Source organism: Protopterus annectens, chromosome 2.part0 (assembly GCF_019279795.1).
Source record: "Protopterus annectens isolate FY-2018-M chromosome 2.part0, PAN1.0, whole genome shotgun sequence".
Lineage (NCBI taxonomy): Eukaryota > Metazoa > Chordata > Ceratodontiformes > Protopteridae > Protopterus > Protopterus annectens.
This window is the reverse complement of record NC_056728.1, coordinates 28,408,532-28,425,505: the sequence shown is the minus strand read 5'-3', so window position 1 is coordinate 28,425,505 and position 16,974 is coordinate 28,408,532. Positions and strand designations below refer to the sequence as shown.

At 39.7% G+C, this 16,974-nt stretch overlaps 1 protein-coding gene across 1 annotated transcript in view; it reads right to left on the bottom strand.

The window, feature by feature from the left end:
• The window catches only part of EFEMP2 (EGF containing fibulin extracellular matrix protein 2), a 725,363-nt gene that overhangs the window by 278,048 nt on the left and 430,341 nt on the right, over nt 1–16,974 (bottom strand). Inside the window, exon 5 of the mRNA XM_044060512.1 lies at nt 11,357–11,479. Coding sequence (XP_043916447.1) covers nt 11,357–11,479 — 123 coding nt within the window. The remainder of the gene's footprint in view (nt 1–11,356; nt 11,480–16,974) is intronic.

Below are 16,974 nucleotides of genomic sequence, written 5' to 3'. Positions count from 1 at the left end.
AGCCAGTGAAAGCAGAGAGGAAATTAGATATATGGTCAAATTAACATAAGAGGCAAACAACTAGAAAGACGGTGGTATTTAAGAACAGAATAGTGACAGGCTGGGCAGGTGGGAAAACATTTCTGCCTGACTCACAAGAGACAGAGCTATGGTCTCTTTTGAAGTTTTAATATGCAGTTAAAAGCAGACTACAAGTGAAACACAAGGTAAAGAAAACATATCACAGTATTCAAAATATAAAAAGGCAATAAACTAATACAAAATACAACAAATAAAAAGCAAACTAACCTTTCCTTCACAGCAAAGTGTAGCAGAGTCTGGGTGAGCCTTTCTAATAAAGCTCTGAAATGTTTTATTTTATCCCTTAAATAGAAGGTTTAGTTCCTAGCTCCACCCCCTCAGTTCACAAATGATTAACCTTAAGTGACCTATTCTATCTTATGTATGAGTCCTTAATTGATCAGTTCTAATTTTTGCTTGACTCACAAGAGACAGAGTTGTTGTCTCTTCATCTTATTGTTGTTCTTGATAGGGCAATGGGTGGGGAGTGGGTAAGACAGTAGCAAGCTAAAATTCATTACTGTGCCCATTATTTCTTTTCTTTACAACACAGTCAGACATCTGATTAGTGGCTAAAAAACTGATAGTTGGTGTGGAGGTATACTCTCTAACACCAATGACATTATTTGATCATACCTGATCACTGTTACTTGACCATTAGTATGGCTTGCCAGGGAGGGGACTACATGTGTATGAGAGCAGCAAGTTGAAAGTAAATTGAAATGCAATATTGTGGCCGTTACTTATTTCACTTACTAAATCACTTAGCAAATATATGAGAAACAAAGAGAAGTTGGAAGAGGAAAGTGAGACTATCTAAGAAAACAAATGAGATTTACAAGATCACTGTCAGATAATCACTGATACTGCTTTCCAAGAAGGGAAGTATATGTATTTGCATATGAAAACAGTGACAGGAAATACTATGGCCATTGTTTTAACTTTAATCGCTCAGCTATTTTTGAGAGTCAAACAGTCAGAATGCAGCAATTCTTAGGGTGGGAGATGGTAAGGCAAAGCGCGGGTAATCAAAGGGACATTATTTTGTTCAATATTAAATGATCATTGACATATCTTGGTGAGGGTAGTTGTGCATATGTATGACAGCATCAGAATAAATGTATAACTGTGACCATATTTTTGTTCATGTCCTTCACAGTCAAATATCAAAGGTGTACAAAGAAATTAGTTTTCTTTTGGGGGATGCAGGTCATACATGAAAGCAAATAGTAATTACAATGTCACTGTTAATCATTGATATGGCTTGTCAGGAGTTCAATATATGTGCCTCAGGGCAACAAAAGGAAGCACATTATTGTTTGTGCCTTGTACTTCTTTCAGTTTCATCGCAATCAAACATTACAACTGTACCCACAAAGTGGCAATCATTGAGACTGGTGAAAGCTGGTTGTGTGAAAGTAAAGGGGACTTATATGATTAATGTCAAAGATCACTGATAGGGCTTATCAGGATTATACTGTGTGACCCTAGTTGAAATACATTACTGAGACGATTATTTCTTTCGCTTTGTTTACAATCAGATATGACAACATGGAAAGTGGAAAGTGTCTATGACGGGGTCAGGTTATGTGGAAGCAATGAGTAGGTAATCAGTGTCAAGTGATTATTTATGGGGCAGTGTATATGTTGGGACAGCAACAAGGTAAAATATTTTATAGTGTCCAACATATGTCAGTTTCATTCATTCATTCATTCATTCATTCATTCATTCATTCATTAATTCATTCATTCTCTGATTAACCATTTAATCCAATTCAGAGATGTGGGGAAATGAGTGGATATCCTGGTACTTATCCTAACACTCAGTAGGTGCAAACAGGCGAAACTAATCTTGAATGGAGTGCTGTTGGACCCCCCCCCCCCCACACACACACACACACACACACAAACACACACAGCATACATGCCAAATGGCAATTTGGAAGATCACCAGGTCTTCCACAGCAAGCATTTGGGATGTAGGAAGAAGCGCGATCAAAGAACAAGAACCGACGTACACAGAGGCGTGATGTGCAGATTCCTCAAGAAGGAACCCCAGCTAAAAACTAACCTACAGAACCAAGAGCTGTGAAGCAGCATTGCTAACCACTGCATTGCTGTGCTGCCTTCAGTTTTAGTTTCTTCAAAACCAAATGTCAAAAGTATATACAGAAAATGGCAATTTTTGGAGTAGGCATGTTGTATGTGAAAAAAGAAGTTATCACATTATCACTGTTAAATGAACATCAGTTTTGGTTTGTTAGGGGCAGTGTATATATTTGGAAGCAACTTCAGTGAAAATGATGGCTGTGGCCATTATTTATTTATTTACTTTACTTTTACAACAATCAAATAAAAATTGCTCATAATCTTTCTAGGAGGGCAGGTGTTCTTTGAAAATGACAGACTATGACTGCCACTTGATTATAATAAGACAATCATTGACCTGGCTTATCAACAGTCAGCATGGATTTTATCATCGTCATCTTTCGGCTGTTCCATTTAGGGGTCGCCACAGCGGATCATCTGTTTCCATTTCTTCCTGTCCTCTGCATCTTGCTCTGTCACACCAACCACCTGCATGTCCTCTCTCTCCACATCCATAAACCTTATCTTAGGCCTTCCTCTTTTCCTGTTACATGGTAGCTTCATCCTTAGCATCTTATTCCCAATATACTCAGCATCCCTCCTCAGCACAAGACCAAACCAACATAATCTTGCCTCTCTGGCTTTGTCTCCAAACCTTCCAACCTGGGCTGACCCTCTAATATACTTATTCCTAATCCTGTCCACCCTCGTCACACCCAGTGCAAATCTAAACATCTTTAACTCTGCCACATCCAGCTCTAACTCCTGCCTTTTTGTCAATGCCACTGTCTCCAACCCATATAACATAGCTGGACTCACTACCCTCTTGTAAACCTTCCCTTTCACTCTTACTGGTACTCGTCTATCACAAATCACTCCTGACACTCTTCTCCACCCACTCCATCCTGCCTGTACTCTCTTCTTCAACTCTCTTCCACACTCACCATTACTCTGAACTATTGATCCCAAGTATTTAAACTCATCCACCTTCATCACCTCTACTCCTTGCTTTCTCACCATTCCTCTATCCTCCCTCTCATTCACACGCATATATTCTGTCTTAGTCCTGCTGACCTTCATTCCTCTTCTCTCTAGAGCATGTCTCCATCTCTCCAGGGTCTCCTCCACCTGTTCCCTACTCTCATTACAGATTACAATGTCATCTGCAGACATCATAGTCGACGGGGACTCCTGTCTGATCTCGTCTGTCAACCTGTCCATCACCATTGCAAATAAGAAAGAGCTCTGACCCTTGATGTAATCTCACCTCCATCTTAAATGCATACGTCACTCCCACCACAGACCTCACTGCTGTCACACTACCCTCGTACATATTCTGTACCACTCTTACATACTTCTCTGACACTCCCAACTTCCTCATACAATACCACAACTCCTCTCTAGGCACCCTGTCATATGCTTTGTCTAAGTCTACAAAAACACAATGCAACTCCTTCTGACCTTCTCTGTACTTCTCCATCAACACACTCAGAACAAACATCGCATCTGTAGTGCTCTTTCCTGGCATGAAACCATACTGCTGATCACTAATCATCACGTCCCATCTTAACCTAGCTTCCACTACTCTTTCCCATAACTTCATGCTGTGACTGATCAATTTAATCCCTCTGTAGTTACTACATCTCTGCACATCAACCTTATTCTTAAAAATTGGAAAAAAACAATTTTTCTCCATTCCTCAGGCATCCTCTCACTTTCCAAAATTTCATTAAACAATCTGGTTAAAAACTCCACTGTCATTTCACCTAAACACCTCCATGCTTCCAAAGGTATGTTATCTGGACTAACAGCCTTTCCATTCTTCATCCTCTTCATAGCTATCCTTACTTCCTCCTTGCTAATCCATTGCACTTCATGATTCACTATCACCACATCATCCAACCTTCTCTCCCGCTCATTCTCTTCATTCATCAACCCCTTAAAGTACTCTTTCCATCTGCTCAACACTCTTCTCGCTTGTAAGTATGTTTCCCTCATTATCCTTTATCACCTTTACCTGCTGCACATCTTTCCTAGCTTGGTCCCTCTGTCTAGCTAATCAGTACAGGTCCTTTTCTCCCTCCTTAGTGTCCAACCTTTCATACAACTCTTCATATGCCTTGTCCTTAGCCTTTGCCACCTCTGTCTTTGCCATACACCTCATCTCCTTATATTCTTGTCTACTTTCTTCATCTCTCTGATAATCCCACTTCTTCTTTGCCAACCTCTTTCTCTGTATACTCTCCTCTACATCCTCATTCCACCATGTCTCCTTGTCATCCTTCCTCTGTCCAGATGTCATACCAAGCACCTTTCTAGCCATCTCCCTTACTAGCTCTGCTATAGTTACCCAGCTATTTGGTAAATCTTCACTGCCACCCAGTGTCTGTCTTAACTCTTCCCTGAACTCCACCTCACAATTACCCTTTTTAAATTTCCACCATTTGATCCTTGGTGCTGCCCTCACACTCCTCCTCCTCCTCTTCTTGATCACCAACATCATCTTACAAGCCACCATCCTATGCTGCCTAACCACACTTTCCCCAGTCACCACTTTACAGTCTCCAATCTCCTTCAAACTGGCCCTCCTACATAAGATATAATCCACCTGTGTGCATCTTCCTCCACTGTTGCATGTCACCCTATGCTCCTCCCTCTTGTTAAAATACGTATTCACCACAGCCATGTCCATCCTTTTCACAAAATCCACTACCATCTGACCTTCTGTATTCCTTTGTTTAACACCGTACCTACCCATCACTTCCTCATCCCCTCTGTTCCCTTCACCAACATGTCCATTGAAATCTGATCCAATCACCACTCTCTGACACTTGGGTACAGTCATCACAACTTCATCAAACTCACTCCAAAATGTTTCTTTCTCATCCATCGCACACCCAACTTGTGGAGCATATGCACTAACAACATTCATCATTACACTATCATTTTCCAGCTTCATAAACATCACTCTATCCAACACTCTTTTTACCTCCAAAACACTCTTAGCATACTGTTCCTTCAGGATAACTCCTACGCCATTTCTCCTCCCATCCACAATGGGTTTACTATCAAAATTTTGGACAGCAGTTACGTGAACTTTGATAGTCGAAAGGCTGTTTTCAAGTTCACGTAATGCCATACTAAATATGCTCGACTCCACAACAGTGAATGATAGTGTGCATTCCCTGTTGTGAGGTTGACGTTCTGATCGGAAATCGCACTACAGTGGGGATGGAAGTGCGATCTCAGAGTTTGTATATATAATTACCTGGGGCTGTAGGGGGTGCAGGAGGGCTTGCCCCCCTGCAAAACGTTCGTTGGAAATCACTGGAAGTCTAGGTAAGTTGGGTAATGTCGATAATGTCGAATATCGAATTATCGATATTACTGCTTTCGTTGTTTTGAATACACAGTGTTTCTATTTTCAATGTTTTGGTTTTTGCTTTGGAATTTTGATAATAAATCTATATAAAATATATATATCTATATATATATATATATAAATATATATATATCTATATATATATATATATATATATATATATACACACACACACACACACACACACACACACACACACACACACACACACATACACAGCTGTAACTGTAGAAACTGGCACCCTAGTCAATCCCCCAGTTGTCAGCTCCAACCAGAGATGTAAAAGAAAATCTTCCAGACTTGAGTAAGCAAAAAAATACAATTGCTAACATACAGACAGTATGTTAAATCATTTAAGCAGTTGTGGTATTTATGGCATTGGCTTAAATGGTTACTGCACTAGCAGTCAACACAGATCAAGCACTACTAACTTGATGGGACTGATCAGCACCTCTTCAAAAGTGTCAGTCATGCCCCTGAACAGCTTGTTTCTAGAGCAGTTACCCCCTTCTTCTCATCTACATGTCATCATAAGATATGCAAACACATACAAACATTTATATTTGTGTGTGTGTGCATGTCTGTATGTGAGATAGCATATGTATCTATTGATAAAAAATCCAGTCAGTCAACACAAAAATTAATATGAAAAACTGATCAGGTTCCCAAGATATCAAAAATCCCTTCCTTTACTACTTCTTCTATTTTCCAAAATGTTTTGCCAGGAGCACCCCCCCCCTCCACACACACACACACACACACACACACACACACACACACACACACACACACACACACACACACACACAATATAGACTAATTTCAATATCAAACAACAGCAGAGAAAGGACCTACTCCCAAACCTCATTATACCACATTATACAACGACCCCCCCATTAAATATTCAAAAACGTGCACGCTGATTGGTCAGCATGTATGTTGTAAATCAGAGTTATAGTAATGGAAAAAGGTCCGGTCGCCCGGACTTTTTCCATTACTATAACTCTTTTTTTTTACAGCAACGGAGAACGCAAGATCTCCATTGCTTCACACTGTCTCGCTATGTTAAACGAGTTTAACATAGCAAGACAGCTTTAAAAAAGCAACGGAGATTCTCCGTTGCTATTTTTAAAACTGTCTTGCTATGTTAAACTCATTTAACATAGCGAAACAGTTTTTAAAAAGCAACGGAGATCTTGCTTTCTCCGTTGCTTTTGCCCACAGCTCTGATGTACTGCGTAGGCATGCACATGCGCAGTACATCAGAACTGCCGCAGAATACCAGACAGCTGCGGAAGGGCAGCAAGGAGGCATTATACAATGCCATTATTTAAGAAAAGTAATTATTTTTTTTCTTAAATAATGTCATTGTATAATAGCAATCACCCATGTCTGGGTGTGGGTAATGCTGGATTTACCCATGGTTGGCTTTGTTTGGCCACTCGGGCTTCGCCCTCGTGACCAAACCACACCAACTGTGGGTAAATCCAGCATTACCCACACCCAGGCTTGAGAAATCTTTCTATATGACATGCAAAATTTCTGCCATTTTTGGCTAAAGGACTTGCTTTTAAACAGCACAGCAGTATGTGACTTACATTAACCTCTGCTAATACATTTTTTACTATCATAGTTTGCTATTTACATTCACCATCATTAAGCTTTTACCATATTATATGGTGCATTTATAGTACATCAAAAAAAGCATCTTAACTAGCCACTATGCAACAACAGTAAGCTCTCAGAGTAAAGAGCTCATTACCCCATACTATATATAGTGAATGGAATGGGCTATGTGACCAGGATACCTCAAACTCATCCAGGTGCTTGTGTCAAGCCTATACTTGATAGAGAAATGGAACAGCTGCAGCAATAAGGCCCACCTACCAAACTACCAGATTTGGTGTTTACATCCTGTTGCCTTGTACTAACATCGCATACTAACACGAAATATACTTAATGTAGAAAGCAGAACGGATGTTCCCAAACCCAGCTATAAATACATAGGTGTATGCAATGAAAGGTTTATTAAAATCAGGGCGAGTCAAGACCAGCTCTGAACATAAGACAGTTTTCAGCTGGTTAAAGGCCTCATCTGCTTCTACAGTCTACCTTATCTGTTTGGCCCCACAGCTGCATCATCAGGAGGCAGGCGAGATGACATGGAAGCAGGAAGTCACTGACAGCTGCTTAGCATGCAGGGAATAGAAATACATTTATTAAACTTAATGTACAGTGGATATAAAAAGTGTACACACCCCTGTTAAAATACCAGGTTTTTGTGATATAAAAAAACGAGACCACATTAAATCATTTAAAAATTTTCCCACCTTTAATGCGACCTATAACCTGGACAATTCAACTGAAAAACAAACAAATCTGTTAGGGAGAAAAATATAAAAAAATAAACAAAACGTACAATAAGCTGGTTGCATAAGTGTGCGCATCCTTAAACTAATACTTTGTTGAAGCACCTTTTGATTTAATTACAACATTTAGTCTTCTTAAGTACACACCTACCATCAATTAAAGAGAATCTAATTAACCCCAAATAAAGTTCAGATGTCCTAGTATGATTTTCCTGACATTTACTCAGTTGCCTGCTACAGCAAACGCCATGGTTCACAGAGAGCTTACAAAGCATCAAAGGAATCTAATTTGTGAAAGGTATCAGTCAGAAGAAGGGTACAAAAAAAGTTCCACAGCATTGGATCTACCATAGAACACAGTGAAGACAGTCATCAAAAAGTGGAGATAATATGGGACTACACTGACGTTGCAAAGAACTGGACATCCCTCAAAAATTTATGAAACAACAAGATGAAAACTGGTCAGGGAGGCTGCCAAGAGACCTACAGCAACACTGAAGGAGCTGCAGGAATTTCTGGCAAGTACTGGTTGTGTACTACATGTAACAACAATCTCCCATATTCTCCATATGTCTGGACTATGGGATAGGGTTGCAATACAGAAGCCTTTTCTTACACAGAAAAACATCCATTCCCAGCTAAAATTTGCAAAACAATAATCAAGTCTGTTAAAAGCATGTGGGAAAATGTGTTATGGTCTGATGAGACCAAGGTTGAACCTTTTGGCCACAATTCCAAAAGGTACGTTTGGCACAAAAACAACACTTCACATCACCAAAAGAACACCACTCCCATGGCGAAGCATGGTGGTGGCAGTATCATGCTTTGGGGTTGCTTTTCTTCACCTGGAACTGGGGCTTTAGTCAAGGTGGAGGGAATTATAAACAGTTCCAAATACCAGTCACTTTTGGCCCAAAACTTTCAGGCGTCTGCTACAAAGCTGAAGATGAAGAGGAATTTTACCTTTCAACACGACTTATTTATATTAATAATTTAAAATGTATGCTGCATACAAGCTATTGAAATATTTCATCTTAAAGCTTGCACAATGGGCAGCTTAGCTGCATTGCTACTTGACGTCTATTTAGGGCATCTAAAGCAATATTAACTGTTGTTAATATATTTATGTTGTAATACATTTCATATTTATTTAAGTATGTCAACATTCAAGCAACACAGACAGCACTGCTTAGCCTCGTGAGAAAGCTCACATCTGGATGAGCAAAATGCTGTTGGCAGTGTGTTTGTATGTGTAGCTTCAGTGGTTTCTGAAGTACTGTAAGTTGTTTACAAAACATTACGAAAATTAACATTTAGCATTATTATTGCACCTTATAAAGTCTAGTTTAAGATCTACAGCCTAAAGAATGCTGCCACTGTAAATATTACTTTGTGCTGAACAGTTTGCCATTTACAATTCTTCAGTAGTAATAGATACAAACATTTGTTTGAACTGTGGGCATAAAACTTGATTTTGTCAAAAGACTCACCATGCAATCAAGTACAAACTTTAAGAGAAACACTGAAAGGAATGAGTTAATGAAACAATGCTACACAAATAAATGAAATGAACAGTCATGCCAGAATATCACTTTATTTTTTTATGTTCATAAAGTGGAAGGAAAGTTTCTATCACTCTGGGATTCTGGATTTTCTGGCATGTGAAGCTTGAAAATCACTCTACTCTATTCACAAACCCGTCCCAACACTTTCTTCATGCTAGGGAGCATCTAATCCAAGAAAACATATATATGGTTTAACTCATGAATTAGCTTCCATATACTACAGCAAAACTTAATAATCAGATGACTAACTTTTAGGAATACAGTACACACTCAGAGAGATCATATTGCATTCCATTATGATTCACCCGCCCAGTCTTTTTTTTTTTCCCCATCTGCGCACAATATTGCTGTCTTATGACAAGCTCCCTCAGAACTAGGCTGCTTATGAACAATATTTGAACTTCAGGCACATCAAATTTATCCATAATTGCTTATTATGGAGAATATCTTTTTTTCACCAAAGAAATGGTGTAGTATTACTTTAATCTGTTTTATTATATATTATACCATGACCCCCCCAAAACGTGCACGCTGATTGGCCAGCGTGCCCATTGTAAATCGAGTTATACTAATGGAAAAAGGTCCGTCGCCGGACTTTTTCCATTAGTATAACTCGTTTAAAACACTGTCTCGCTATGTTAAATGGGTTTAACATAGCGACACAGCTTTAAAATAAGCAACGGAGATCTCCGTTGCTTATTTTAAAGCTGTCTCGCAACTCATTTAACATAGCGAGACAGTGTTTAAAAGCAACGGAGAAAGCAAGATCTCCGTTGCTTTTTAGTGTCTCGCTATGTTAAGCGAGTTTAACATGGCGAGACATTAAAAAAAAGCACCGGACATCTCCGTTGCTTATTTTAAAACTGTCTCGCTATGTTAAACTCATTTAACATAGCGAGACATAAAAGCGGAGATCTTGCTTTCTCCGTTGCTTTACAACTCTGATGTACCGCGCAGGCGCAGTACATCAGAACTGCCGGATGCCAGACATCTGCGGAAGGGCAGTAAACAGGCATTATACTATGCCATTATTTAAGAAAAGTAACAGTTTCTTTTCTTAAATAATGTCATGGTATAATAGCAATAACCCACTTCTGGGTGTGGGTAATGCTAAATTTACCCACGGTTGGCTTTGTTTGGTCCATCGGGCTTCGCCCTCGGGACCAAACCACGCCAACCGTGGGTAAATTTAGCATTACCCACACCCAGGCGTGGGTTATTGCTATATTATACTCCTGTAACAAAAATGCAGGGCTAGATGTTGACTTTGTTATTTGACATTATACCTAGCACACTGATTAACAGCCAGACACACAATGACTTTGTACTTAACTTAAATAAGGAGCAAAAAGCACCAATCACAATAAAGATACAAATGTATGTACCACTTTTCCAGTTACTGGTAATGAATGTGGTCTGTTTAAGCACACTTGGATTAAAGCTTTTGTTGCAATTTGCATAGCTTTTTATATGAAAAATAGAACAGTGTGTGTGTGTGTGTGTGTGTGTGTGTGTGTGTGTGTGTGTGTGTGTGTATATATATATATATATATATATATATATATATATATATATATTATTTTTTTTTTTATTATTATTTATTTTTGCCTGTTACTGTTATATACAACTTGGATCAAATGAAACTCTGACAAGGATGAAAGTGCCCATCCAGCTTGAATCCTGTTGTATTTCTCATAAGAATGCAAAGTGATCTATGACATGGATGATGGATCTTACATAAGTTTAACAAGTTTTGACAACAGTCTATTTTAATAATTCATATGCCAGTATCAAGAGTAATCATTCCTATACAATTAGTTCTCTCTTTCTGTGTTAAGAACTAGCTTATTGTGTAATGTTGCCCAATAGGATGGACAATAATATACTCTTACCAACACACTCTACTCCAACCTTGCGGTATCCATCTGGGCATTCACAGCGGAAACCACCTTGAGTGTTGATACAGTGCTGGCTGGGCTGACAATCATGCCGGTTATACAGACACTCATCAATATCTATAAAAGAAAAAATGGTGACTTTGTTAAAACACCATCTGTCCTTTTACTTGTTAGACTTTCTTTTCTAAGAAAAAAAAAATAACAGGCAAACACAGCCCTGTCTAGACTTATCATACACCAGTCACAATATTAATTTTCTCTTCAGAAGAAGATGGTGGAGTACTGTATTGCTACATTTTACTTTAAAGATGTTACTGCTTAAGAGTATAGAGTTCTGATGTCAAACCATACTGTGTATGAGTCTTGTTCTCTGTAGTAAACCGGTTGCAGACATGCTCTCTGTATGCACATGAATCTATCCTTATTTTGAAGATATTTAAATAAATCAGAACACAAGTAGTGACAAAAATTACATGGTTTGAAATGTAATCACTTTACATTAAGCATATTTTATTTAAGAAACAACAAAAGTATGCAAAAAGGCCTGTATGATACAAATATAGGGAAGATCTAATATAATGAAAGAAGGGAGGAGTGAAGAAAGGTAAAGGAAGGTAGAAGTCAGAGAAAAACACTACAACAAAGAAAAAAGTGTCAGTATGGTAAGCAAAATGCCTAACAATGAAATAACTTCTACTTGGAAGAGTAAAAAAAATATGGATGCATGTACAGAATTCTCAGGTCAATATTTTGTGATAAACAACAGAAATGGTAATTAGTTTTTGGGGATTACTTGGAAAAATCCTGTTGTTTACTGCAGCATCAACAAAACCAGCAGACTGCATGACTGATAGAATGTTTATTATAATGGTCTTTGCTGGCAGCAGAGAGATTTAAATTATGTAAATGGGACTAGAATAAAGAGAAATATATCAGCATGAATGTCATTTAGATGATGTAGTTATCAAAGTGCTTCAGCTTTCTTGAAAACTTGAATGATTAAGAAAGAGATCTGCTTGTGAACAGTGAAATAAGTATACAAAGAGATGTTTACTTTCTAAAGGAAATCTGAGTTTCATTAAAGCAGCTGAAATAACAAAAGTAAAAATAACAACTATAAATAGGTTAAAAATTCAAAGAAATACAAAGCTGAATCCTTGTTACACAAATTGACATACTACCATAGAAAACTGATGTTAAAGTACCCACTAACTTTCACACGAAGATACAAATAAAGTATTGTAAGACGTTAGTAAAATACATGATAATCTATACAAGGGATCAGGGGAATGTGAAAATACAGATGGTACAGACTGTTTTACTGAAGATTATTCACAGTATTCAAATTGTATGTTTGTTCCATCGACATGTAGGCAGGTTTTGGAATTTGAGACTCATAACAATATTTAGTTAGCAGAATTAATGTGTTGTAGTGTTCATTTTAATTGGTCAATGGTTGTTCTATGATTGTTACAATAATGTTGCTTTTAATGAAAGAAAGTATAAAAAAATCTTAAGTCTGTAGTTCAAGGAGAGGGGACACTGATTTCCTAGTCTGCCACATACATGTGTCTCTTTGTAATAACCAGAGAAGTGATGGATAGCAATTAATAAAGAGCTGAAGGACTTTATCTGGCAGGGGAAGATGGGAAAGACTCAAAGTGGGATAAGCTGATTTTTCCAGGAGAACTGGGCGGATTGAAATTACCCATTTTGAAGGGGTATTTCAGAGCTACACAGTTAAGGCTCCTATACATAGCACAAACAGAAAAAGTACAGTTTTGTACCTACCATAAATGCAGATGTTCGAGTGTAGACACTGCTGCAGTCATTACACTTGGGTTATCCTGCCGTCAGGTGGTTCCGCAGTCGGCCAGAGTTCCAAAGTCTTGGTCCGGTGTCGGTTGCTGTCAGCTCCTCCCTGACGTCAGTGCGACAGGGGTATATAAGATGGAGACAACTCCATTTTCTTCAGTTTTTCTTGCCCCAGATGTCAGGTGCCTCTAAATATGTAGGCAATTCCAATTGCTATTAAAACATACATAAGAAAAGCAAAAAACAACTTACAGCTATCAGCAAATACTCCCCATAGGTAGTAAGGGTAGAAGACATAGGTACGTACCAGCCAGTAAGAGGGGAAGGAGGGAGGGTAACCTGGACTGCAGCAGTGTCTACATTCAAACTTCTACATTTATGGTAGGTACAAAGCTGTTCTATGTTCATCATGTTACACTGCTGCAGTCATTACACTTGGGTAGAATCCCAAAGCTGAGGAAGGGTGGCTGGTCCTATAAGGCATTTGGGGTGGCTATAAGGCCCTGCAGCACTGCAGTGGCGAAGCCAGCTCTGGATTTAGAGTATAGAGGCAGATGGTAATGCTTGGCGAAGGTGTGTAAAGAACTCCAAGTTGCTGCTTCCAAAATATCCTTGGTAGGTACTCCTCTGAGGTAGGCAGTTGAAGTGGCTGTTGCCCTGGTGGAGTGAGATCTAATGCTGCTAGGTACAGGTTTTCCATGGTATGTGTAGCAGAAACTTATACAATGTCCTACCCATTTTGAAATGGTCTGTTTTGAAATGGCTTTTCCCTGTGCTCCTGCAGCATATGCTACCAATAATTGCTCAGATTTTCTGAAAGCTTTGGTTTTGTCCAAGCAGAAGCATATCTGCCTGTGAATGTCCAAAGAGTGCAGTAGTCTCTCTCCTTTATTCTGTGGTTTAGGATAAAAAGTTGGCAGGTGAATAGTTTGGTTTAGAGCCACACTGGATACCACCTTTGGCATAAAAGTAGGGTTAGTTCATAAAGACACCCTGTCCTGGTGGAAAATGAGGAAAGGTTCCACTGCCATTAGTGCCTGTAATTCTGAAACTCTTCATGCTGATGTTATTGCCAGGAGCAGAGCAGTTTTCCAAGAGATATATTTTAATTCTGTTGTGTTGGCTGGCTCAAAAGGAGGTAAAGTTAGCTTCTCCAAAACAAAGTTGAGGTCCCAAGTTGGAGTAGGTGCTCTACGGGGCAGTCTTATGTTTTTAGCCCCTCTGAGGTACTGTTTTAACAGAGGATTAGAGAAAATTGGTGGATCCATGTTGTAATGAGCAGAGATGGCAGAGGCGTGGATCTTGATAGATGAGAAGGAGAGTCCTTTGTCCAGCATCTCAGTTAAGTATTGTAGTATCTGAGGAATGTTTGGGACAAGAGAGTCAAGGCTGTGAGCGTGGTTCCAGGCACAGAATCTCTTCCATTTATCCGAATAGGCTTTCCTGGTACTAGGCCTTCTGGCCTCCAGAATGACATCCATAACAGATTTGGACAGAGGCATTGCTTGCTTGACTAAGGAATCTTCCATGCAGCTAGGTTTAAGGTCTTTAGCTGGCTGTGTAGTATTTGTTGTGCTGAGTCAGCAGATGTGGGATTTGAGGCAAAATCCAGGGTGGTTCTTGTGCTAAGCTCCTTAAGATTGGGTACCAGTGCTGGCGTGGCCAGTCTGGTGCAATCAGGATCATCTTTGGCTCTTCCTGCCTGGCTTTTATGAGTACCTTTGGCAGGAGAGGTAGTGGTGGGAAAGCGTATACTTGTAGATTCTTCCAGCTGAATGAGAGGGCATCCACTTTCCATGCTTGTGGATGATAACTCCTTGTGCAGAATTTTTGTAGCTGGCAGTTTATTGGGGATGCAAACAGATCTATGTCCGGGCTCCACCATTTCTGTGTTATCATTCTGAATATTTGTGGATTCAACTCCCATTCGTGAGGATCCATGATGTTTCTGCTTAAGTCGTCTGCCAGTGTGTTTTTCTCTTCTGGCAGGAATTGCGTTTGCAGATGAACTTGAAGGTTTATAGCTGTGTTCCATAAGGTCATAGCTTGTCTGCATAGGGGGTAGGAGTGAGTGCCCCCTTGCTTGTTTATGTACCACATAACTGTGGTGTTGTCTGTCTTTAGCAGTAGTTGTCCTGGATGCAGCAGGTCCTTGAAAGCTATAATCACATTTTGTACAGCTAGCATCTCTTTTTTACTGATGTGAAGATGCCTTTGTTCTGCGGACCACGTGCCCTGAATACATTTGCCTGCCATGTGTGCTCCCCAGGTGTAATCCGATGCATCTGTTGTCAGTGTTTGCCTGGCTGTGGGTTGTGTAAAAGGCTGTCCCTTGTTGAGGTGACAAGCTTGAGCCCACCATTGAAACTCCTGTTGAAAGCAAGGGATTAGTGGTATAACTATTTCCAAACTTTGACAGTGTTGAGGCCATACATTCTTTAGGTACCATTGTAGTTTCCTCATATGCAGTCTGGCATATGGAATTAGTAGTATGCAGGATGCCATGTAACCAAGGCCTGCAGAATTATTCTTGCAGGGAGCTGGGTCTTTGTTGCCATCAATAGAAAGTATTGAGTTAGTTGTCCTTGTTTGTCTGGTGTGAGATAAGCCATCTGGGCCGTTGTGTTCAAGCTGGCACCCAGGAATATAATCTCTTGTGAGGGCACTAGTTTTGATTTATTTTCGTTTACTGTGTACCCCAGGCAACTTAATAACTTTTTTACAAACGCCAGATGCTTTAGAAGAATGTCCTTGCTCTCTGCTTGAATCAGGCACTCGTCCAGGTACAGATAAATTTGAATTCCTTTCTGTCTGCAAAATGCAATTACTGGTGCCAGGCACTTTGTGAAAACCCTGGGCACAGTAGATAAGCCAAAGGGCAGTGCAGAGAATTGGTAGTGCATTGAACCAGCTATGAATCTGAGGTATCTTCTGCAGTTTTGTCTGATAGGTACATGCAGGTATGCCTCTTTGAGGTCCAAGGTCACGAGCCAAGCTTTCTTGCCCAGCATGGGAAGAAGCTGCTGTAATGTCAACATTTTGAATTTCGGAACATCCAGGTAAGTGTTTAGAGATGAAAGATCCAGAATGGGCCTCCAGGCTTTGTCCTTTCTGGGTACCAGAAAGAGTCTTGAGTAAAATCCTTGTCCTTGCTCCTATGATGGTACCTTTTAAATAGCTCTCATATCCATGAGTGCTGTAATTTGTTTTTGAGCCTCTGCCCATTGATTTGGTGGCAGATTTGGCATTCCTTTTAACCTTGGCAGAGTGTGAAAGTGGAACCTGTAACCTTGAAATACAATGTTGAGAACCCATTTGTCTTTGGTGATCATTTGCCAATTGTGGTAGAAGAGTGCCAGTTTTCCTTCCAAGGGGGCTGCCACAAAGGATTTGTTTGGCAGCTGTAGTGGGAAGTCATTGGAGCTGCTTTTTATATGGCTGGGGCCTGCCTTCCCCTTCTTTCTGGCCTGATGCAACCCATTGTCGAGGCCTGTAAGGACCTTGTGTTTGACCTCTACCTCTTGGATGTCTGTATCTTCCCCTTTGAGGTCTGTCTGTAATTGGAAAGGACCAATTCTTAGTTGGCCAGTTTCTGCTAAATCTAGGAGGCTGAACCTGTAAGAAATCCTTCACCGTTTGCATAGATGTTGCCTTATCCTCCCTTTTCTTTAATACCTCTTCTGCCTTAACTCCAAATAACACATCCTGCTGCAAAGGTGCATCCAATAATTTTGCTTTAACATGACCTGGTAACGTATGTTCTTTTAACCAAGCATGTCTTCTAATGACAGAGCCTG